This window comes from Cucurbita pepo, chromosome 1 (genome assembly GCF_057944985.1).
Source record: "Cucurbita pepo subsp. pepo isolate OVF chromosome 1, ASM5794498v1, whole genome shotgun sequence".
NCBI classification, from domain to species: domain Eukaryota; kingdom Viridiplantae; phylum Streptophyta; class Magnoliopsida; order Cucurbitales; family Cucurbitaceae; genus Cucurbita; species Cucurbita pepo.
This window is the reverse complement of record NC_141798.1, coordinates 3,300,241-3,322,489: the sequence shown is the minus strand read 5'-3', so window position 1 is coordinate 3,322,489 and position 22,249 is coordinate 3,300,241. Positions and strand designations below refer to the sequence as shown.

General features: G+C 35.3%; 4 protein-coding genes and 2 pseudogenes across 6 annotated transcripts; 2 read left to right on the top strand and 4 right to left on the bottom strand.

The window, feature by feature from the left end:
• Window positions 1-1,184: 1,184 nt before the first annotated feature.
• LOC147793778 (uncharacterized) lies at window positions 1,185-2,646 on the bottom strand. 2 transcript variants are annotated; one of them, XM_087128040.1, is made up of 4 exons: window positions 2,489-2,646; window positions 2,277-2,394; window positions 2,169-2,207; window positions 1,185-1,557 (listed from the first exon to the last, which is right to left on the bottom strand). In XM_087128040.1, the coding sequence occupies exons 1-4, from the start codon at window positions 2,644-2,646 to the stop codon at window positions 1,516-1,518; spliced, it is 357 nt and encodes a 118-aa protein (XP_086984166.1). In that variant the 3' UTR covers window positions 1,185-1,515. The 2 variants fall into 2 exon arrangements, with proteins under 2 accessions (XP_086984166.1, XP_086984164.1); XM_087128038.1 differs by having other exon boundaries at window positions 2,180-2,207.
• Window positions 2,647-2,735: 89 nt separating this feature from the next.
• On the bottom strand, window positions 2,736-4,820 carry LOC111785432 (uncharacterized; annotated as a pseudogene). Its single transcript, XR_015422512.1, has 5 exons — window positions 4,748-4,820; window positions 4,349-4,600; window positions 3,777-3,908; window positions 3,531-3,651; window positions 2,736-3,183 (listed from the first exon to the last, which is right to left on the bottom strand). The product of XR_015422512.1 is annotated as an uncharacterized LOC111785432 (transcript).
• Window positions 4,821-5,413: 593 nt separating this feature from the next.
• LOC111791688 (small ribosomal subunit protein eS10z) lies at window positions 5,414-7,559 on the bottom strand. Its single transcript, XM_023673180.2, has 5 exons — window positions 7,428-7,559; window positions 7,134-7,182; window positions 6,761-7,040; window positions 6,407-6,542; window positions 5,414-5,761 (listed from the first exon to the last, which is right to left on the bottom strand). The coding sequence occupies exons 1-5, from the start codon at window positions 7,428-7,430 to the stop codon at window positions 5,681-5,683; spliced, it is 549 nt and encodes a 182-aa protein (XP_023528948.1). The 5' UTR covers window positions 7,431-7,559; the 3' UTR covers window positions 5,414-5,680.
• Window positions 7,560-8,660: 1,101 nt separating this feature from the next.
• On the top strand, window positions 8,661-10,241 carry LOC111809648 (protein ROH1A pseudogene; annotated as a pseudogene).
• Window positions 10,242-12,303: 2,062 nt separating this feature from the next.
• On the top strand, window positions 12,304-13,544 carry LOC111803947 (heavy metal-associated isoprenylated plant protein 39-like). Its single transcript, XM_023688573.2, has 3 exons — window positions 12,304-12,518; window positions 12,648-12,723; window positions 13,250-13,544. Exons 1-3 carry the CDS (start codon window positions 12,513-12,515, stop codon window positions 13,495-13,497), a joined length of 330 nt encoding a protein of 109 aa, XP_023544341.2. The 5' UTR covers window positions 12,304-12,512; the 3' UTR covers window positions 13,498-13,544.
• A 3,451-nt stretch (window positions 13,545-16,995) lies between these two features.
• Window positions 16,996-19,288, bottom strand: ACS6 (1-aminocyclopropane-1-carboxylic acid (acc) synthase 6). The gene is made up of 5 exons (XM_087117941.1): window positions 19,077-19,288; window positions 18,851-18,982; window positions 18,609-18,769; window positions 17,737-18,325; window positions 16,996-17,644 (listed from the first exon to the last, which is right to left on the bottom strand). Exons 1-5 carry the CDS (start codon window positions 19,245-19,247, stop codon window positions 17,243-17,245), a joined length of 1,455 nt encoding a protein of 484 aa, XP_086974067.1. The 5' UTR covers window positions 19,248-19,288; the 3' UTR covers window positions 16,996-17,242.
• Window positions 19,289-22,249: the final 2,961 nt, after the last annotated feature.

Sequence of the window (22,249 nt, the reverse complement as noted above, 5' to 3'; positions counted from 1 at the left end):
CCTACACATTTATCCTTTTAAAAAGATAAGCCATCATTATTGTCAACCTTATTAATATTTATAGAAAGGGAAAAAGTAGTCAGTTTAATTTAAATGAATGAACAATAGGAAATGGTCACTAAGAAAAATAAATAAAAATAGATGAGAAGGAAAGATGGATAGTTTCATGGAGGTGGGTTGGAGAGGAACATGAAGTGGGAACCATTGGGAAAGATGATAGCAATGGTCGATTGCTAGATGGTCCCTTTCACCAACTTACTACCCAATCTACGGATCCAAAACCCGAAGTTTAATATTAACTTGCAACCACTCAAGGTAGAACCTACATCTTCTTAGAAGTAGACATGTTTTAACTACGGAAATATGCAGAGCCTACGACTTTTAAGAAAAACTAAGATATCTTATTACCCAATATGTGGAACTTTCGAAATGTTCGATTTAGTCCTTGAATTGAACATGATTTCGAGCCATACGGATTCGAGTCATATAGATTAGAGATGTTCATTGAACAAGTAGATATAAGATGAAAAAATAACACAACAAAACAAACTTAAAAATTTACGGATAAAAATAGAGCAAACGCCAAAATAGAACAAACTTAGGAGTTATGAAGACCCAGACTTGAGTAAAAGAGGGCAAAAAGGCTCTGTTTCAAGGCTTATCATGAAGCTAATATATCAAACTCAAGGATGATGATGGTCTCTTTCAATGAAAGATAAAGATTATTACATCCTTTTTTGGGTACACCAAAACCCATTAAAATTTCAACCTAAAATTTGACATGAAATGAAAGAAGGTCTGATGGCAAAACCCAAAAGATATGACTTCACCAAACATTATATTCTTCGAGTTCTAATAATGAATTAACCTTTTATTAGTAGCTCAGGGCTCTGTGTTTCCTTATGGAGTTTTCTTTACATTTCCATTCCTCTTTGTTCTATGTGACCTCTTCTTTTTCTATGTGTTTTCATATGACGTTAAATAAAGGTGTGTGTGAAAGCAAATCCATGGCGTCTTAGATCAAAATAACCTTAGATTCCTCAAGAGCAACCCTTTATTGCTGTTGATTCCATGACATGTGAACCATATTGTTTTTCCTTTGTTCTTTTAAGAACACCGACCTATTTTATTGACTTCAACCATTTATAGCATCAAAAAAAAAAAAAAAAAAAAAAAAAAAAGAAACAGGAATCAGATTTCGAGGAACTTTCCAGAGTTCTTTACATCTAAATAGTCTGTCTTACTAGTTAGCTTGTGGATCTAAAAAGATGATAAGGTCAGCATATCTTTCTTTTTCACACCCCATTTTTTCTTTGGTTTACTATTTATCTCTGTTCTCATTTCCAGGCTTTCATGTTTATAACCTACTAAGAACTGAGTGGCGACAAACGAGAGAAAGCTGGAAGATGATAATTTTCAATGTGGTGTGGAAATGATTGTTTATAAGAAGAGAGACTGAAAGACAGAGTGATCAGATAAGGGGTCCCAAAGAAACTTACTGGTGAGCTATCTCAGTCACTCCCGTCTGGATTTGTTTTTGACCCTTTTTGCTTCCATCTGAAGAGAGAAAAATGTTGAGACAGATTTATCATAAATGCCAGCCAAGAAAATTACAACACAACATGCTGACCAAACAGAAAGCGGCAGAGAAAGAGAGAAGATAAAATATCTACTGAAAACAACAGCAATTAAATAAAGAATTTAGAGCTTTGACAGCCAAGAAGAGTACACCTCACGTGGAAATCAATCAAACCTTTAGGGCATATTTGAGACTGAAGTTGAAATGATCAAAAGATCACTCCAAAACATTCATTTAATTATTCAAAATCAATTTTGACGATGTGAAAATTACATTAAACTGTAAAACCAAACGCTCACATAATTTGAAGGATTAAATATCCCTTTTGGAGTGATTTTCAGTATGACAAAAACTATTAGAACCATTTTAAAATCACTCCCAGAACATGCCCTTTTACTTGTTCTAGAAAAGGGGTCTCTGAGGAACTAAGAATTCGTTGAAATATCATAATCCATCTGCAGAAACATCGTTTGGGGAGTTACATAAAAAGAAATATAGGAATTCAGTGTAGCAGAGACTTTTTTGGCGTGCACCATGTGTAGAAGAACAATCAATGAGAAGATGGAAGAAAACAAGAGAACTTACACACCATGGGTATACCTTTCATTGGTTTGATCACAGGCACGTCCTGCAGAAATAAAATGAAAACAAACTTCACACAAAATTTTGAACGTTTCATAGATTTATAGAAACCCACCTCGGCAACAATGCCCCTCATTTGATACTGCGTGGTATAGAGGTATCTAGCATATCCATTCTCTTCTTCAGAAATATTGTTCTTCGCTTTGAGCAGGCATACCTGTTCAAAAACCTTTCTACGAACAATTGAAGAAAAACCATGTAAATTTAAAAATCTTGGGCAATGCATCATAGAAATAGATTGGAAATTTCAATTTGAAAGGCTTGAACCTTCTCTCTTCCATAAATTGGTACTTGGGCTGTGCTCTACCGTAGCAGAAATGTGGGTTTGGCAAGGAAATAGAAGCCATGCACATATCAACTCTTCTGAAATCAAATAAACTTGAAATAACAGAATGTAAAAGTTCACTTTGTAACAAACTTCTCATGTCATATATTTAGTTTGATTGAACTTAACTCTTATATTTCCACTGTTAATTGAAGCAAAAGCAGAGACATACACTAAAGTAGCCATAGGGACACTTAATTCTATGGTGATATCATTGAAAGAAAGTAAAATATAAAACAGCAATACATCAAACAGAAGGGATGGAAAATGCTATCTACAGAGTCCATTGACATAACTATATATTGTTGCATCTCACCCTACAGATAACCTTATAAGCATAGGGTTCTCTAATTTTTGAAGAGCTCGGGAAGATGAGCATTGGTGAGCTTAGTCCTCTTGCTGATCTCTTGCTTCTTTTTCTTGGGCTTCGGCTTCCAGGATGCTATGTGTTGTGCATTGGCTCGCCTCTTTGCAGTGTTAGTTGCAGGTTTCATCAGCATGTCGCGAGGTAATTCAATCTCCCGAAAAAGTTGCTTCAGATCGTCATCTACCTTGATTTGAATTCTTGGGTCGTTTGGGTATGCGATATCTGCTTGTGAATCAAAGTTTGAGAGAAGCCAAAGCTGGCTTTTAGGGCCTAAACAAGAGGGGGAAATACATTGTAAGCTGAAAAGTAAGGGTAATAGACTGTCATGTACACCTCATTATATCATCTGGAAAATAATAAGTTTATACTCGGTTTCAGAGAGAAAAGTACAGCCACATGCTTTCAATTCATTATACAATCAAAGAAGTTGCAATAATATAAGGGCCAGTTCCGTTGAAACAAAACTTCATAGAGTTTGGGAGGCCAAAAAATGATGATCAACAATCATGGAATCAAAAAATTTAACTTCTGAAGAAACACAAATCTCAAATATATCAATATATTGCACATTTTTTCATTCAGAACAGAAAAGGCATAAAAAAAATTCTCAAATATACGTACTTACAAATCTTCCATAACGTTTGGATAAGAGTCCTTGAGATCAATAACAGCAATGCCTTCTGGAAATTTCCGTATCAAGTAAAGAAGTTGATTCTTATCCTTCAGATCGTGCTTGGACTGAATAGACGAAAAACAGCAAAGAGAGAAGGAAAAAAATGTCATACAACATTGAAGGTTCAAACATTTAAACCAAACAAGTGCAGATTCGTGCAAATTACACAAGTGTTTGAGAATATAATTACCTTGTATGAGAAACGCCTCCCATCATAGTGCACCTTTAGGTTATTCCGTAGACTATCAAAAACGGCTTTGTTTGAATTAATATCAACATAACATGCTTCATTGATTTGCTGTGGGGTAAGGGCTTGCCTTGTCTGCTAACATGCAAATAAGCATGCTGAAAGATTGAAACATACCCTTAAGGTTCCAATTCACAAACAGTAAAAGAGAAAATGCATTACATGTAAAAACATGTAAAAACACATTTATTCACCAACACAAAGTAGTGAAGAGGATCCTAATGACAATCACAAATCCCACTAGCTGAAGAGTTCCTCTTTCTATGAGGCCAGCCAAATCTCCAGGTTAAAAATTCATCCATTAAAAAGAACATATGGAAGTCGGTAAAACTTGGACAAATTAACAACAAGAAATAAGTGAAACTAAGGAAGCTCTGTGAACATTTCGAATCAATACGTGGTGAATTGCATCCTATCCTACATAGCCTTCCATAGAAGACTTCGATCAAACAAAAGAAACCTCCTAAAACAATCGAAATAAAAAGAACAAAACAGAAGAGGAAAAGGATGTAAACCTCCAGCAGCAGGTCGATAACCCTCTTGACTGAGCCCCAACTGGGGATTTTCTTATGCTGTTAATATGTTGAAGTCTCTCAGTATCATTTGAAAATTTTACAACAGGAGGCGGAGGTCTTGCAATGAAAGAAGGCGGTGGAGGCGTAAACTTTAGGAGTAGACTTGGATGCAGCAATGCCAGTCAAGGTAGTCTGACACTTCTCTTGCTGTTTGTTTACTATCTAGTTTTTCTTGCAAAGCAATCCAATCCCCTTAAGCTCATTTCAAGTATCAACCCTAACAATCAAAACAACGATACAGATCAAAATAGACTCACCCAATAAAACCAATTTGACAGGCATCAAGTCCAACCCGCGACTTAAAATGCCCACAAAAGAAGAAGGGAGTAACTAGAATACCACAAAATCGACCGCCGTGGATAAACACGACGGTGGGGTCGGTGGTCGACGTTTGATAACCTGCAGTATACATAACCGAGCCGACCGTTGAATCGAGCACAGTTTATGAAGCTATGGAGGCTGGAATTGGGAAAGCGCGGAAGAGCGCGAAAGAGCGCGAAAGAGAGAGAAATCGGAGGTGGGCATGGCGACGGCCTAATAAGAGTTTTTTCTTTTTACTCTTTAAAACAAATAATCATGTCAGGACTAATAAAGCCACATCATCAATTGATTGGAATTTAAAACAAGTCCAATCATCATCAATTGGTTCTGTTATCTCAAGCACTAAGAATGAGCATTGTGGACTAAACGCAAAAGTTCTAGAAATCTAGTGTTCTATTTTAAAAGTAAAAAACAAATATTTTACCCTTAAATGAATGATATTCTAGGCATAATTTATATATTAAAACAAGAGTTCGGCCAATTTTTAATTTCTTGCTTGAAATTTTACATCCTTTAAATTTCAATTTACATTTTGCTAAATCTGAAAATCTTGATTGATATTAATAATTTTTTAAAAAATAGTTGAATTTGTCCGATCAAAACACTTTCTAGACTTTTTCCTCAAACATATGATCTTGATCATATATTTGTTGTGTATATATCAAAACAAGGAATAAAATCACATACAGAAAACAATTTAATCATAAATATAATAATTTGCTTAAGATGTTTGTTTCCTCATTACTAAGGCAGTCGATCTTCAAAAACAATAAAATCACATTCTTGCTCATACCAAACAAATAGTAATTAACCGTTCAAAGAGAGGAACAAAATTTAAATTTGTAACATCCCCATATGCTAAATGAAAGGAAAAAAGGCTAACAAACTCTTAATCAAACTGCTAGCTCATTCCACTGAAAATTCATAAAACTGCTCGTAAGACCATATTTTTCAAGGAAGATTTGAGCTTGCTCCAGCTCCTCCGCCATAGCTACCAGCTCCACGGCCAAAACCCGGTCTTCCACCAGGACCCTGATAAATTTTTAAGTATAAGACAACGATCAACGAAAGCATCGAAGAACTCACAGACGACTCTCATAGAGTGCCAAGTCGTTCAAAATATAACTTCTGCACCTATCCAATGACATCTCTAACATTTCAGCTAATATTTTTTCTATTAACCCTCATCCTTTGATGAAACAGAGTAGCCACAAGCCCCCAATCAACTCAGGTAAACCCCACACTGAAATCATTAATCTTTTTCAGATGAGCCCAAGAATATTTTATTAACAAAGACCATGACATGCAAATGCCACAAGAGAGTATGAATGAACATCATAATCTGAGTTATTAGCAGAGCAAACTGAGTAGGGAGCACTTATGAAGGAAAACATGAACAGATGAAGGGACTAAACTATAACCATATTATGCTTCCTATCAACTCGTGACGAATTACTAACAATTGACAAAACCATTTCGCCATCCCCTGGTGCGACAGGGCTTACAAAAATTCTAGCTAGATACATGAACAATGATTGTAATGCATTTTATATCTATCATCAAGAATCATCCCAAGGGCAGATCAAAACAAGGAAATAGCAACATTCTTATATAGAGAGCATCAACCATATTATGTATAGCACCATGATGATGCAAAATGGATGATTCAAAGATTACCCCAAAAGAAGGCCTGTAATCTGCTGGAGCTCCTCCCTTGTCACCGCCAAATTCACCAGCAGGTCCACGAGGACCTCCACGGTAGCCATCACGGTCACCAAACCTCCTCTCACCTCCCTCAAAACGAGGTGGACCCCTAATTCATATAATCAACAAAACTCAATCAGAATACTAATACGAGTAAATACAACTTACTAAATAACATAGCCCTCGCATTATACAATCACATATTACATACACCTCCATCTATAAACCTAGAACAGTAACGAAAAAACTTCATAATCCATAGTTCCAAAGCACAGATAAATCAACCATAACCTTAATGAACGGATCAGCATTACAGACACATCTTACCGTGGGCGATCCCCAGGTGGTCCGCCAAAGGGCCTGCCAGCAGGCTTGGCTTGTTTCTTCAAGGTAGCAGGGACAATTTCAGAAGGAAGGTTAAGGTAAGTCCTGAGGAACTCAATGCCATCATTGGTAAGGTACCAGTAGTAATGCATCCAAGCAAATGTCTCGCGGACATATTCCTTGGACTTGAAGCTCTGCATTAGCTTAATAACCTGCAAATTGGGCACATCGATTTCTGGGTGCTTGGCCAAATTGTAGTCCTTCTTGGCGTAACAAACCCCCTCTGAATCGCCAACAACAACGAATAAATAAAATCGCGAAATCACCGACAAATCAGAAATAACCCTCGTTCAAGAGGGATTGCATTAAAGTATACCTTGAAAGAGGTACTTGGAGATCTCCCTACGGTTCTTCTCTGAAATAATCTGAAGAAAAGAAACAAATGAACATGAGAGACCGAACACAAGGAAAATAATTCTTCGAACGAAAGAGAACTCGACCCACTACATCAATTCAAAATACACAAACAGGGAAACAAGTCCCACTGCCAGATTGATTCCTTTCAAAAATCAATTCATTTTGAAACACCACACAACCTTGGAACGAGAATAAGAAAAAAGAAAAAGAAAGACATAAATTAGTTGCTATGATAGAAGAAGAAGAGAAATACCATGATTGAAGTTCAGAAAGAACTGAAAACGGCAGCAGTAGAAGCGAGAGGCGTGAAGAATGAGAAGAATGAAGCGTAAAAAGAGACGGGGTGGAGGAGGAGCAAGCGGCTAGGGTTTGTGGGTGTCAAGTGGGCCGCTGGGCTGCATAGGATGAGCTCGCTAGATTGGGCTGCTACAGGTTCGAGTTGGGCTTTGAGAAATATATAAACACACACGTGTGGGGGTAATATTCAAATTTACAGAAGATATGGACCTATTTTGAAATTAATACCATAATTTTGAGCCCGAAAAGGTCTTCAGAGAAAAAAGAAAAAAACGCGGTTTGTCCAAACTTTTGTCAATACGTAAAAATGTGTGTGTGATAATAAAAAGATATGGACCTATTTTAAATATTTTCTTTTAAGTATAATTTTTTATATTGCATGACATCATTCTTTGCCCGTCTAATTAAATGTATTATGGTCTAAATACTAAATAAACGCTAATTATTAAAATTGTCCATGCAATTTAAATACAAAACTTTATGCTAAAAGGTGTGTGACAATTGACATGAGAAAAGAAAATAAAATAAAGAAAAGAAAAGAAAAGAAAGGAAAAGAGGTTGAGTGAAGTTTTCAAAGAAAGTTTGACGAAGATAAGGAGGAAAAAGTGAAGGTGACATAGCTGATGGGAACACAAAGCAATCTCCCAAAAATTTTTATTTTCTTTTAAAACTTCAATTTTTAAATATTTCTAAACTATTTTACACTAAAAAATGGTTAATAATTTAATATATATTCTTTTAAAAAATGGAACGGAGACGGAGAAAAGGTTAAAAATAGGCGTGTTTATTAACGCCGTTAAGGCTTAAAAGGGAGGCGGAGGGAGAAACTGACGGTGACGGGGAGACGGTTAGAGAGAGAGAGAGAGAGAGAGAGAGAGTGGAGAATTGTGGCGAGGCGTGGGACATGGAGCCAGGTCAAATGCCCTCTTGACTTTTTCCTCTGTTTTTGTATTTTTTATTTTAAATTACATTCCAATTCTACCCCCTGACTGAGATTCTCCATCCGGCGCGCCTTTATTTCTCTATTCGACTCGGCTCGGCTGACTATTGTAATAATGTAATAATAATATTAATATTTCTAAAAGGAGCTTCACGGCTACCAAGCGTCCAAGCCTGGGGTATTATAATGGTAAAAGTAAAGGGCAATTCGGGAAAACAACACTCTCCGGTCACCCGTACAAGGCGTCGCCTAAAACCTCGGTCCCAAATATATAAAAATAAAAATAATAACAAACCGTAACTTCATCATTCCCTTCTCATTTTCAAATCCCTTTTCTTCTGCTCTCTGCAACTATGCCGGCAACGGAACAGCCCAGCTCCTTCCTTGGCCGTATCAGCACCCGCCGAAACCAAGTCATCTCCATGGACGGTGCTCACGAGCAGGAGCTCGAGGATCTCGAGCTCTTTCAGAAGCAAGTTTCCGAGCGATTTTTCGAATTAGTACCTCCGTCCTCCTCCGACGACATTTCTTCCGAAACTTTCCTCTCCATCGCCTGGCTCAGGAAGCTCCTTGACGAATTCCTCTGCTGCGAGGCTCAATTTAAGGCTCTCCTCATCATGGGCCGCGATCCCTCTCAGATTGTCAAGCCGCCGCTTGACCGTCTCGTTCCCGAGTTTCTAGATCGCGTCGTCAAGGCTTTGGATATCTGTAATGCCGTTCTCCACGGGATTGAATCGGTTCGCCAGTTTCAAAAACTCGCTCAAATCGCGATTTCAGCTCTGGAGCAGAGTCCGATTGGAGACGGACAAGTGAAACGAGCACGTAGGGCTTTGAATACCTTGATTACATCCATGGCCGTTGAGGATAAGGATTTCTCCAACAGTAAATCCGCAGAGAGATCTTGGTCTTTCGGGCGTCGTGGAGGTGCCGGTGCCGGTTCCGGCACCGCCACTCCGCTGCATAAGGACCGAATCGCAGGACAGTTTCGTTCGCTGTCTTGGAGTATGGCGAAAGGTTGGTCAGCGGCGAAGCAGATTCAAGCTATGTCGTCTAATCTGGTTGTACCACGCGGCGGCGAGTCATCGAGTTTACCGCAGACGGTTTACTTGATGAGTACGGTTTTGGTGTTCGTAATGTGGACTCTGGTTGCGGCGCTGCCGTGCCAGGAGAGAGGCGGGCTGACGACGTACTTTCCGGTGTCGAAGCAGATTAGCTGGGCGCAATCCATGATCGGACTGCAGGAGAAAATCGCGGACGAGTGGAAGAAGAAAGAGAAGAAAGGAAGCGCTGGTCTGTTAGAAGAGATGCAGAGGATGGAGAAACTGAGTCAATCACTGATCGAATTCACTGATTCGTTCGCGTTCCCGTTGGAGGCGGAGCGGCAGGCGGAGGTGACAAAACAGGTGGCGGAGCTGGCAGAAACCTGCAAGAAACTGGAAGAAGGATTGGTGCCATTACAGCAACAAATCAGAGAAGTTTTCCATAGGGTTGTGAGAAGCAGAACAGAGATTGTTGAGCTTTTGGAGTACACTGCGAAGGCATCTTCCCCAATTGTGTGAAACAAAACTGAAGAAGAGGAAGCCATTAACACGCCATGATCACTACTGCTAAAGGATCTTCTAAACAGCAACCAGTCCCATGGTGCCTCCCATGTAGATTTTGTAAGACTTTTGATTTATTTATTTTATTTTATTTTATTTTGCTCTTACGGTTTTAATTTCTTGCTGGATGTTAGAAAATATTTAATGTTAATCTGCAGATGTAATGGTGCTGAATTTATATGGTTTATTAATGAAATTGAAATATCTAATTTCTGGGATTGTTATATGACATGAATGCAACAACATGGTGACCACGTTTAAGTTATATGATTTACTTTACCTTTAATTATTGGATTGGGCTATGTCATATCACCAACATTAATGCTACAAATATGAGAGTTTTAATTCGAGTAAGGCCCAAAGTCTAATGCATTACAAAAGTGGCCCAACTATACTTATTATCCAAAACAACCAGATTTATTCAAGTCAAATTTTATTTCCTCCCGCCGCCAGGTGGGACGTCCAAATAGGGAGAGATGATTAGAGGGTGAGACCCCGTGCTCCTGAATCATCCAAACTTGTGAAGTTAAAACGGAGTAACATAGAGAAATTGAACTGTATCAACATCACCTCAACGATCCTTGTGGGATGACTTCATCAACTACCCCCATGAATGACGAGTAGGCTAGCACTCATCATAGGCTAGCACTCACTATGCCTGTTTTTTGAGGTAGCGCCTCAATCTCATACATCCGTTACCAATATGTAGGCTAACTAGCTAGCTACCTAAGATTGTGCGCAACAAGAACAACATACCTAGATTTTAGAGATATCTCGTGGTCTCCTACGGCAAGAACCTACCAGTAGGTCCCTTTCTACATTTCCTTTTTTCGGTGCATGATGATGCTGATGGAGGTAGGGATACATGGAATCTCAATAGTCACAGAAAAAAGTCAAACCGAAGTATCTCATTCTCTATGCCCTCTTTAAATGACCAAACATTCGATCTTTTTGTATATATATACACATGTTTTTTGTTTTACCTTGGTCGTGTAAATGATGTTTGTAAAGTTTTAAATTCATGCGAAATTTTATAGTTTTTTTTCATTGTCTTCTCATTCTTCATTTTGCATGACATATTCTATTAATCACATTCGATCTTTCGATGCCTCGAAATTCAAAGTGATAATAAGTAATTTAAATTTGAAAGCTTTAAACTTAAAAGTCATTGAGCTTAATGTTTGTACTTCGTCAACTTTGAGCCAAATTGTCCTCTAATTGACCTTTTGAGTTAATTTAATCTTCAAAACAATTACTATATGACCAAATTTGGCCGGTTAGACTTACTCGATAAAATAATAAGACTTACGACATTATTTGAGATTTGTCATTTTTATTTCTTTAAATTTTGCTCGAGACCCACATGTCGATTTGTAATCCGTTCAAAATTTAATAATATGTAGTTTTATCATTAATTGAAGAACAACGATGTGACAATTTGTGATCGAACAAAATGAAATTAATTTAATAAACTATTCCGTCCTAAAAAAAAAACAACTTAATTAACTAAAAACTAAATTAAATAATTGCCTCAGAAATCTAAATTCATTGATCCCATATCTTTTTTCTCGTTAAACTAACATTTTTAAAAAAAAAAATTGATCAAAGTTTGATTTTCTTGCATTTAGTTTATTTGGTCTCCATCCATCCCTAATTTACTTTGACATATATTCATTAGATTTCTTGAAAGGAATTAACATTTAATAAGAGAGACCAATTATGAAGGTCTTTGTTTTAGGTTTTAAAGGTTTTTCTTTGAAATTGACTCGCCAACCACCGATGTCATAAACTATCTATTATTTTCGCCTAATTGGCTTTAGAGTACTCATCTTTGTTTTGGTTTAATACTCATAATCAAACCCCAACACAATTTCCTTTGACCCATCAACCAACCGACCTATACGGTACGTACAAGTATTTCTATATTTTTCGATGATTATGATATGGCCTAATTTAAGCTCAAACTCATACTCTATGGTTGGACGTGCAAATTCGACATCTTAAACCCGAGTTTTTAAATACACGATATATGACAAGTTCGAACAGTGAATTATTTATGCTCGGTTTCTTCATAAAAAGATTAACCTAGTTAATTAGAAAAACAGTTCTACCCTAATCTCAACCCTTCCGTACCATTGAAAAAGTCTTGTTACAAATAAAAATCTATCTATTGTTCGAGTGACGTAAGACTATGTTTGCATCTCTACGTCCAAAAGCTAACGGTTTAAATTGCGCCATCGAAACGACCTATAAATGTTTGAAAATAGAAACAAAGTCAATCGGAGGTTTTTCTTAATATTCAAGTTGGGAGGTGGGAGGTTTCTTGTTCTTGAACACAACTACAAAACTTGGACTGTTAGCATCTTGATGAACCAATCCCAATCTCTTTATAAACTGACGAATCTATGAGATTGTGTAGTGGGAAAAGCCTCCTTATGATCTTAGCTTCTTCTGTTCTTGCTCTATTCTCACTCAAGTTCTTCACAATCCTGAACCAAACATGAAGGTGATTCATAAATTTTTGTATGTTTTTATTGGGATTTTTGGGTCATTTTCAAGAACCCTAAACAGTTTGTAGTTAGAACAGCAGATAATAATGGTATAATAATTGGTTTGTTCTTATATTTTGATGCAGAAAATAGTGGTGAGAGTGGATGTACCTGATGAAAGGGCAAAGCAGAAGGCTATGAAAGCAGTTTCCTGCCTTTCAGGTACTAAATTTCATCCTCCTCAAACTAATTATAAATTATTAAAAAAAAAAACAAAAAAACTATTAAAATATTATAAATCTAACTGTCCAAGCTTACTACTAACATAGATACTGTCCTTTTTAACTTTTCCCTCCCCGGCTTTCCCTCAAGGCTTTAATCCCCAACCGATGTGGGATCTCACAATCCACCTCCCTTCGGAGCCCAGCGTTCTCGCTGACACTAGTTCCTTTCTCCTATTGATGTGGGATCGCCCAATCCACCCTTTTCGAAACCCAACGTCCTTACTGGTACACTGCCTTGTGTCCAACCCCGTTCGAGGCTCAACCTTCTCGTTGGCACATCGTCCAGTGTCTAGTTCTGATACTATTTGTAACAGGCTAAGCTCACTGCTAACAGATGTTGTCCTCTTTGAGTTTTCTCTCGAGGCTTTAAAGGGAAAGATTTTCCCACTTTTATAAAAAAATGTTTTGTTCTACTCTACGACGGATGTGTAATAATAAGTTTGTGGGTGATGTTGAGGATGCAGGGATAAACTCCATAACCATGGAGATGAAGGACAGGAAGATGATAGTGGTGGGGACAGTAGACCCAGTGGAAGTAGTGGAGAAGCTGAGAAAGCTTTGGTTTGCAGAGATTCTCACAGTTGGACCTCCAAAAGAGGAAAACAAAAAACCACCAATTACTTGCATTGGGTATCCCTGTTATTGTTGTAACCAGCCCCCCACCTTCTATTACAAGCAAGACGAAATCCCAAATGGTTGTGTTCTCTGTTGAAACCATCATTCTTTGTTAAATAAGGTTTACCTTGTGTGCTGCTTCAATTTTCTTGTTCATTTGTTTGTGTTTTGGTTTTTTGTGAATTTTCACGATGTTTTTTTTTTTTTTTTTTTTTTTTTTAATGGGTATGATGATGAATTTATCATTTCTTGGTCTTGTGTAGAAATATTTCACTTATAAAAGGTCTATCATACTATTTTTCGTTATCAAATATATCAATTATTTCTCGTAGTACCAAGTGGTGCTTAAGTTTATATGGTTGACGATGACGGTGGCTATGTACTCGAGTTGATAACCTATGAAGCATGGGATAGAACTCTTATGATTTTTGCTTTTTTTAAAAAAAGATTGAATTAGGTTGAATCTCGATCACACGGACCTATGTGCCCGACATGGGGCCGACCAAGGAACTTGGGCTTCGACCCAAGTTTTCTTTCTCTCTTTTGTTTGGTGGACCGACTCCTTTCATGCTTTGGTTCGTTTGAGCTCGTGTTGGATTTTTTTCTTATTTAATTCTTGATTTTTTTTTGTATTTTATGTTTGTTATGGTCTAATTTTACTCCTGATATTTGAATTTAAATTTTATTAGAGAAAAAATAAGCCACTTACGAAAATATATTTGTGTGAGATCCCACATCGATTGAAGAGGAAAACGAAATATGAGGGGTGTGAAAACCTCTCTCTAGTATACATGTTTTAAAATCATGAGGCTGACGATAATACATAACACGCACTCAGTTGTTACGGTCGGTGTGTTTATTTGTGTAATTTCAAAATTTTTGATTTTTGTCCAAAATTATTGGACTTAAAAGAAAAAAAAAAAACAATATTATCTTTTTATTATTATTTTATTTGAAGAGATAAGAATATATTAATTAATTGGCTAAGTTAGATAGACTATGGTAATCAAAGTTAACAATCATTTTCTTAAAATATAATATTGAAAATGAAGTTAGATATGTATTGTTTTAAGTTGGTAAAACTAATATATACTAAGGTCACAATTAATAATTATATGAATAAAAAAATATACATGAAAACAACTGGTTAACGTTTCTATATTAATAATAATAAGAAAAGGTTAAAGTTTCTATCATTTTGATGTTAAAATTAAGACAGCCTAATTACTTTTTGATGTTAAAATTTGATCTTATAATTTTAAACACAAATCCATAATATATTTACTATTTTTTTTTTCTAAAAAATTCAAATTTACAAATGTTTTATATTAAAAAGCTCTAATTGAGCTGAGAAAGAACAAAAATAATTGAGAATTTCAAATTTTTTAATAATAACTCAAATCTATAGGAAAATTTTAAAAATTATATGCTTTTGTTTAACCATTAGAGCTAAGATCATGGAAATAGTGAGTCACCGACTACGTCAGTCAACAGCTTCAATTGTAAAAAAGTGATGGGGTCATGTAACGATTCAAATTTACTGCCAGTAGATATTATTCTCTTTGAAGTTTCCTCTAAAAAATTTTAAAACGCGTTTGTTAGAGAACTCTTATAAAAAATGTTTCGTTTCATTCTCAGACCACCGACGTGAAATTTTACACGTCAACTCATTGGTTTAACTTCAGTCTATTGTCCAGAGAGTGAATGAAGATTATATTGTTGTATTACCTTTTGTTCATCTCAATTATGAAATTAATATGAAACGTCCTATACATTTATTACTAAACAAAACCAAATCAAATTCAAATTCTATTACAATAAAAACTCTTTGACCAATTAAACTCTTGGAAATTAAACCACTATTTTTCAGTCATGATAAGAACAAATAAAAAAAAAAAAGGGTTATTTCAGTCATGGTAGACCAAAAAGCTTGGTCCCCCGACCTTATCATAAAAAAATAAAACCAGAAATATATATATTTATTTATATTATAAAGTATTACTTATGTCACGAATTGCATTATTTAATACTTTAATTTCCAGAATGCGTAGGTGGCTATGTTTCTGATTGGTCTTGTCCAATGATGTCCTGTCATTGTTTTAATATTTTCTATTTCATTAACCTAATTAAAATAAATAACTTAAATAATTGATGTCACATATCACATCACACTCTCAAAATATAGCCCACCCATTCTTACCTTATCTTTTTTTTCTTTCATTTCCCCCCCAAAGTTTCATTTATTTCTATTCTGACCCCACTTTGATTTTCTTATGGACTTATAACTAATATATATATAGTTATAAATATTTGACTTATTATATAAGTTGGACCCAATGAGATTTGGTATTAAAGGACCATATCATCTATTTTGTTTTTTTTTTCCTCTTATTTGAAGTATAATTAAATTTATTTTTTTCAGAGCGTTTGAGATGTGATCAAATATTCAATTATTCACTATCATGTATTTCAGAACTAAAAAAACGAGAAAAATAGAGTCTAAAAGTGCTTACTTGTAAAAATAAAAATTTATCAAATATAATATATAAAATTGAAATCTCCTAAGAAACGACATCGATATCGACCTTGCCAAAGATAACGTGGAGGGCAAAGAATAATGAAGAAGGAAGCAAGTTGTGTGTATTATTGCATAAGGAAAGTTTCTTTGGAATGAAAAGACAATGCATAGAACACTAGGGGACATAGTAAGGAACATCACAACCAACCCAACAACCACTACCTTAATAAATGAAATGAGTTCGAGTTATTTGATGTAATGTAGGCATGGTCATGTCCCAACAAAATAAACGAGAGTAAAGCTTACTCAAACAATAACTATTATTGAAACAAACAATTCAAGGCAATCTTCTTGCTATTCATTTGTAAGATGTAATAACCCAATCTCTTTTCAATATTATTTAAGAAAACAATGCTTGCCCACCAATTAATTCGTTAGAGCTCTTACTCACTCTTCTAAATTGCCTTATTTAGTTGAAGATTCAAACATTTAACTCGGGATATAAGTAAGATGAAGAATGTTATAATGACACTGAGATCTTTTGAGTTAAATCAAAAGCAAATTCAAAGTGGAGGGAGAGTTTGTCAGGATAAGAGTAAAATACAACCTTTTGCTCGAGGGAAGAATTGTTGGTGTGAGATCCCACGTCGGTTGGAGAAGAAAACAAAACATTTGTTATAAGGGTGTGGAAACCTCTCCCTAATAGATGCATTTTAAAAATGGTGAGGTTGATGACGATATGTAACGGGCAAAAGCGATCAATATCTGTTAGCGATGGGATTGGATTGTTATAAATGATATAAGAGCCAGACACTGGACGATATGCCAACAAGGACACTGGACACTCAAGGGGGTGGATTGTGAGATCCCACAACACTAGGCAGTGTGCCAGTGAGGAGGCTGGGCCTCCAAGGGGTGGATTGTGAGATCTCACATCGGTTGGAGAGGAAAATGAAATATTTCGTATTAGGGAGTGAAAATCTCTCCTTAATAAACGTGTTTTAAAAACCGTAAAACTGAGATAATATGTAATGGATCAAAACAAACAATATCTAATAATTGATTAGAAGTTGCACATATGGAAAGCAAAGTTGTTTGTTATTGGTTTATATGAATGGTTCTTACAAGTTGTAACAAACCCTCGTTTACTTTTCACCCATCCATTTGATGAGTGAAAAACGAGTAAAAACAACACAAATACAAAACCCACAACTCACAAATTATTACAAACAAAAATGGATGAATCAATCAATCAAATAAACCACCCCTAACAGTTAAACAAGTAACTTTTGTTAAGCTTGTCAAAACATCCATATCTTCCACTTCAAGTTGTAGCACGCAGCATTGGCGACTGAGGCAGTGGCGAGTGCGGCGACATTATGTCCTCAAGCCTTCGTGACGACAGCCTAAGTTCAAGGCTGCTTTGGCGCCAGCAGAACTTCTGTTTCTTAATCTTCGTTGTTACCTCCTTGTTTTGTAGCACAAAGTTTCTAATTCTCGTTATGGATATCTCCATCGTGTTGTCGTCCATGTTCGCAAAGCAAACTCTAAACCATCCCGGCTCCGAGCAATGGAAAGACGACCCCGGCGACACGTTCAGCTTCACGTCGTTGATTATCACTCTCCATAGCGCCATTTCCGCTTCCAATGTCTTCTCTTTCAAAAGATGACGCAAATCCATCCACAAGAACAATCCCCCACTTCCTTTCAGATATCCAATTCCGACCTATGTTAACAATAAAAATTAAAATTTAGTTTAGTATAATCTCAATTTATTTTAAAATTTTTAATTAAATTTATCGTAACTCATTCACTAACCTGAGCGAGTCCTCTAGTAAAGTTTCGATGACGTACAGCAAGTTTCTTAGCACTCCCAACAAGGAAGCTCTCGACAAACTCATCATCAGACAACATCGACGCAATCAAATGTTGTGTTTGCGACGATACGAGGCCAAAGCTCGACATTTTTCGAGCGCAATTGACGACTGCATCGTTATAAGAGTAGATAATACCAACGCGAAATCCCGGGAATCCCATATCTTTGGAGAGGCTATAAACGACATGGATCAAATTCCTATCACACTTAATGTCATTTTCAATGACTTCGGAGATACTAATGAAGCCAGGCTCAGCAAAGACAGTAGCAGCATAGATTTCGTCGCAAACCAAGTGGATCTTCTTTTGGTTGATGAATGCTACAGCAGTTTCAAGAGTTTGTCTATCGTACACTGTGCCAAGTGGATTTGAAGGGTTTGTAATGAGTAAGCCTTTGATTTTGATGTTGGATTCTTCAGCTTTCTCGTAGGCTGTTTCCAAGGCTTCTCTTGTTAATTTGAAGTTGTTTGAGCTATTGCATATGACTGGAACTATTTCCACTCCGGTTCTCCACCTCAGATCTCTATCGAATCTGCACCCATGTAAGGAACGTTTCGTTGTTAGCTAAATTCATTATTTATAAAGCTCATGCTGACTTGGACATGAAAATAATGACGTGGACTTGTTCGAGTTGAATGGAAGAATTAGAAATGGGTAGCTGTCACTTTCATCCTTGTTTTTTTTTAATGTGTTGGGACAGAATTGAAGAAGGTGGATTGGTCAATTGTGGGTCAAGTCAAACACATTAATAAGTCAAAACAAAAATTGAATTAAATTAAATTAAATTAAAAAAGAAAAAGGAAGGAGGCAAATACCCTGGATAATAAGGAACTGGCACTAGAAACGCTTCACCAGGATCAGCCAAACAGAACGCCACCGTTTCATGAGCTCCGGTTGCTCCACCACTCATGACAACTCGGTCAGGATCGAATTTGACTCGGTCGCCTCTCACTTTTCCCATAAAATTCGCCACAGCCTGTCAAATTTTATTTTCCAATTAGTTAATCATAATTAAGCGGAAATTAAATTAATTAATTGGAATTAATTTAACACTTACGTTTCTAAACTCAGGCAATCCATGGTAGTCCTGGAAGATAGCTATGTCCTTAAACTCATCCAGCCCTTCCACAGAACAAATGGAAGCTTGTGGGTTGTTCTTAATCCAATCCTCCACGAATTCAAAAGAAAGCTGCAATTTTGAAGCAAACCCACCACGAAAAATGGTAAAAAAATTGAACCCAGAGATTCAAAGCCCAAAAAGGATCATTTGAAATGGGTGGTACCTGATTTTCAGCCAAACCCATTTGAATAACTCCACGAGTGTTCATTATTGGGTGAAATGGATCAGTGTCGTAGGCCTTCCAGCCGTCGAAATAAGGAGAGTCCTCGCCGTGGCCGTTGCCTTTGGCTAGCTTTGAGAGTAAGTTGTTTGCATTGGTCGATACCAACACCATTTTCAGTGCAAAAAAGTTGGTTGAGAGTTGAGAAAAAGAAGAGAAAGAAAGGAGAGGGAATTGTTTGAGCGATGAATGAATGATGCTTATTGGTGGTTGAGGAGATTGTAAAGAGGTATATATATATATATATATATATATATAGATACAGATGTTGGGTCAGCCTTTCAAATCAAAGTTTTTCTTCTTACCGAAAGTGGGAAGAAAGTTCTCGATGCATTAGGGACACCACCAATGTCCGCTGGTGAAAATTGTCGGCTCTTTCTCTCACAAAACTTTACTTAATATTATACTTTTTCATCCCTTCAAAATTAGTTCGAAATTTGTTTGGTATCAGTTTATTCATGTATCAATATATCACTCTTTTTATCTTTCTGAGGTTACCGTGCTATCATGTAACCTTTTTTCATCTTGAAATCCAGTCTTTAAATATATCAGTCTTAGCTCACGGCTTACAAATATTTTTATTTTTTAACTTTACTTTCGGACTTTTGCTTAAAGTTTTTTTTTTTTTTTTTTTGTTAGAGAGATGTTTTCACACTTTTATAAAAAATGTTTTGTTCTCCTCTCCAAGGTGGGATCTCACATTAAGACATTCAATAAAATCCATGAAGTATTCGTAATAATCTATTTAAGACTAAGTTCCTATCATCGCGGAACAAAAAAACTAATAAACCGAAGCTCAAACAAAGAAGTTTAAGACACTCACGTGTCGGCCACACATACTGGTGATACGCACGTTTGTTCTTTACTCGTGGATCAAAATCATATTTAAACTAAACATAATTAATATACTTGAAAAAAATGTTTTTTTTTCTTTTTTTTTTTTTGTATACTTTTTCACTCAAATAGTAATTGAAAAGACGAAACAAGAATTATTTTTGATTTTTTAAAAACTATTCAGCAACTTCTCAATTATTATACATTCTAAAAGGACAGTATTTGGAGAGTAATTATTCAAAATTCAACTAAACAATAAAAAAGCTTACAACATGCTTCGATAATGTATTCATCATTTTATTGATAGGTTTCACGTGTTAGATTTTAAACACGATTCTGCGAATCAAAACCGAACGTCGGAACCGACATTTTGATTGATTTTGAGAATGTGATAGCTAAGAGAGATCCAAAAAAGAACCAGTGGAGGAGAATCTGATAGCGTGGCCTTAATAATTAAGGAGAAGACAAGAGGAAGCTTGGGAGATAGTCCTAAGGTTTAGGTACAACACCTCCAAAAGGTGGCTGATATGGATGACTTTAAGGGAGGTGCCCTACACGACAAAGAGTGTAGGGCTAAGTGTCCCACAAACCGACAGATTATTCAAACAGTCCAACTCGGAATATCCAGCCTTATCCCCCTCACACAGTTGGCACATATGACTTTAATTTAAACTCCATTTTTTTTTTCCCAATATATATATTTAAAAAATATTAATTAATTATAGAATCTCTTGTTGGTGTATCCCTTTTTGCCAGAAGGCAGGGTTTTTTTATTTTATTTTATTTTATTTTATATTTTATAATTATAATTTTTATTTTTGGAATTTATAACTCTGTTGGGATACAGCTTTTGAGACTGTGTTCGAATAATTTGAGAACTCATTGGGTGATGAATTATAAAATAATGGATTTGTGTTTTCTTGTCGCCTTTATTTCACGTTTATTAATAGTTTTATGTCTCTAATTTTTGTATTTTATTACTATTTTTTTAATGTAAAAATAACATCGCTGGAATTTAAAAAAAAAAAAATAGTCGACATAAGTAATATTTTATTATTTTTAGTGTTTATAAATAAAAGACTTTGCATGAGTGAATTAATTTATTATTTTTAAAAAAATAATAATAATACTTGATTTTCTTGTATTATAATTTATAATTCAAAGTAACCGTGTCCGAGAATTAAATGGAATATGCAAAGGGAGAAAATATTGCTTATTATTATTATTATTATTATTTATTAAAGTTATAAATATTATTTTTTAAATATGATTTTTCTAATATGTAATTAAATTTATTTATGATTTATAAAGGGATTTTTTTGGTGGAAGAAGTGAGTTTTGATTATGGGTTTAATATGAACACAATACAAAATGAATTGAAAAGTAGTGATTAAATCATATTTTGTTCACAAAATCATTCAAAAAAAGCTGTGGTAATATTCAAAAAAAGAAAAAGAAAAGACTTTGAATGCTACCCTTATTTCTTCTCTACATATAATATTTAAATTATATATTAAAAAAAACAATAAATGAAATCCTCTCGTGCGGAGAATATCCTATCTCATCATTTTTTTTTATTTCTAAATAAAAAATAAATATCCAAACACCATTTTTCTCAATTATTCTTTCATTTTCCTCGCTTATAAGAGATTTATTTTTTTTTAAAAAAAATATATATTTATTGTATTAAAAATATTGTTACTAAATTAAGATATAAAAAAAATGAAAATTTAATCAAATAAGGCCTAATTTATTTATTTATTTTATTTACCTTTCTCCCTTTTGCAAAAGCCATTATTAAGCTTGGTAGGATAATCTTCAAGTGGGTATGGTTCAATGTATTTTACCCAAAATCATAGTGAAACAATTATTATTTATTTGAAATTACAGAATATTTGTTTAATTTTTCTAAAAGTATAAAGGCCTTTAAGAATTCTCCCTTTTTTTTTCTCAATAAACAAATACCCAAAAAAAAAAAAAAAAAAAAAAAAAAAAAAAAAAAAAAAACGAAGAAGGTGCAATTTGTGTGTCGCATGTGAACATTCATATGTTCGAGATTGTTTTTTTTAACGCTTGAGTCACTTTGACTATATCTTCGAGGTTTATAACTTCTTTGTTCGACACTTGAGCATTTTATTGACATGACTATATTAAGAGTATGACTCTGATACCATGTTAGGAACAGCGACACTTTACAATGATTTGATATTGTCTACTTTGAGCATAAGCTTTCATAGCCTTTTTTTTTTTTTTTTTTTTGCTCATACCAATCGAGATTGTGT

Excerpts from the sequence above, each read along its gene's own strand:
- LOC111803947 (XM_023688573.2), top strand. Across the intron at positions 12,724-13,249 it reads AGCAGTTTCCTGCCTTTCAG|GGATAAACTCCATAACCATG; the intron begins GTACTAAATTTC and ends TTGAGGATGCAG.
- ACS6 (XM_087117941.1), bottom strand. The coding sequence starts at position 19,247 with ATGGTGTTGGTATCGACCAATGCAAACAACTTACTCTCAAAGCTAGCC. Across the intron at positions 18,983-19,076 it reads TGGGTTTGGCTGAAAATCAG|CTTTCTTTTGAATTCGTGGA; the intron begins GTACCACCCATT and ends TCAAAATTGCAG. Across the intron at positions 17,645-17,736 it reads TTACTAGAGGACTCGCTCAG|GTCGGAATTGGATATCTGAA; the intron begins GTTAGTGAATGA and ends TTGTTAACATAG.
- LOC147793778 (XM_087128038.1), bottom strand. The coding sequence starts at position 2,646 with ATGAGAAGTTTGTTACAAAGTGAACTTTTACATTCTGTTATTTCAAGT. Across the intron at positions 2,395-2,488 it reads CAATTTATGGAAGAGAGAAG|AAAGGTTTTTGAACAGGTAT; the intron begins GTTCAAGCCTTT and ends AATTGTTCGTAG. Across the intron at positions 1,558-2,179 it reads TGTGATCAAACCAATGAAAG|ATGGAAGCAAAAAGGGTCAA; the intron begins GTATACCCATGG and ends TTCTCTCTTCAG.
- LOC111791688 (XM_023673180.2), bottom strand. Across the intron at positions 6,543-6,760 it reads CCACCTGGGGATCGCCCACG|GGGTCCACCTCGTTTTGAGG; the intron begins GTAAGATGTGTC and ends TATATGAATTAG. Across the intron at positions 5,762-6,406 it reads ATTACAGGCCTTCTTTTGGG|GGTCCTGGTGGAAGACCGGG; the intron begins GTAATCTTTGAA and ends AAAATTTATCAG.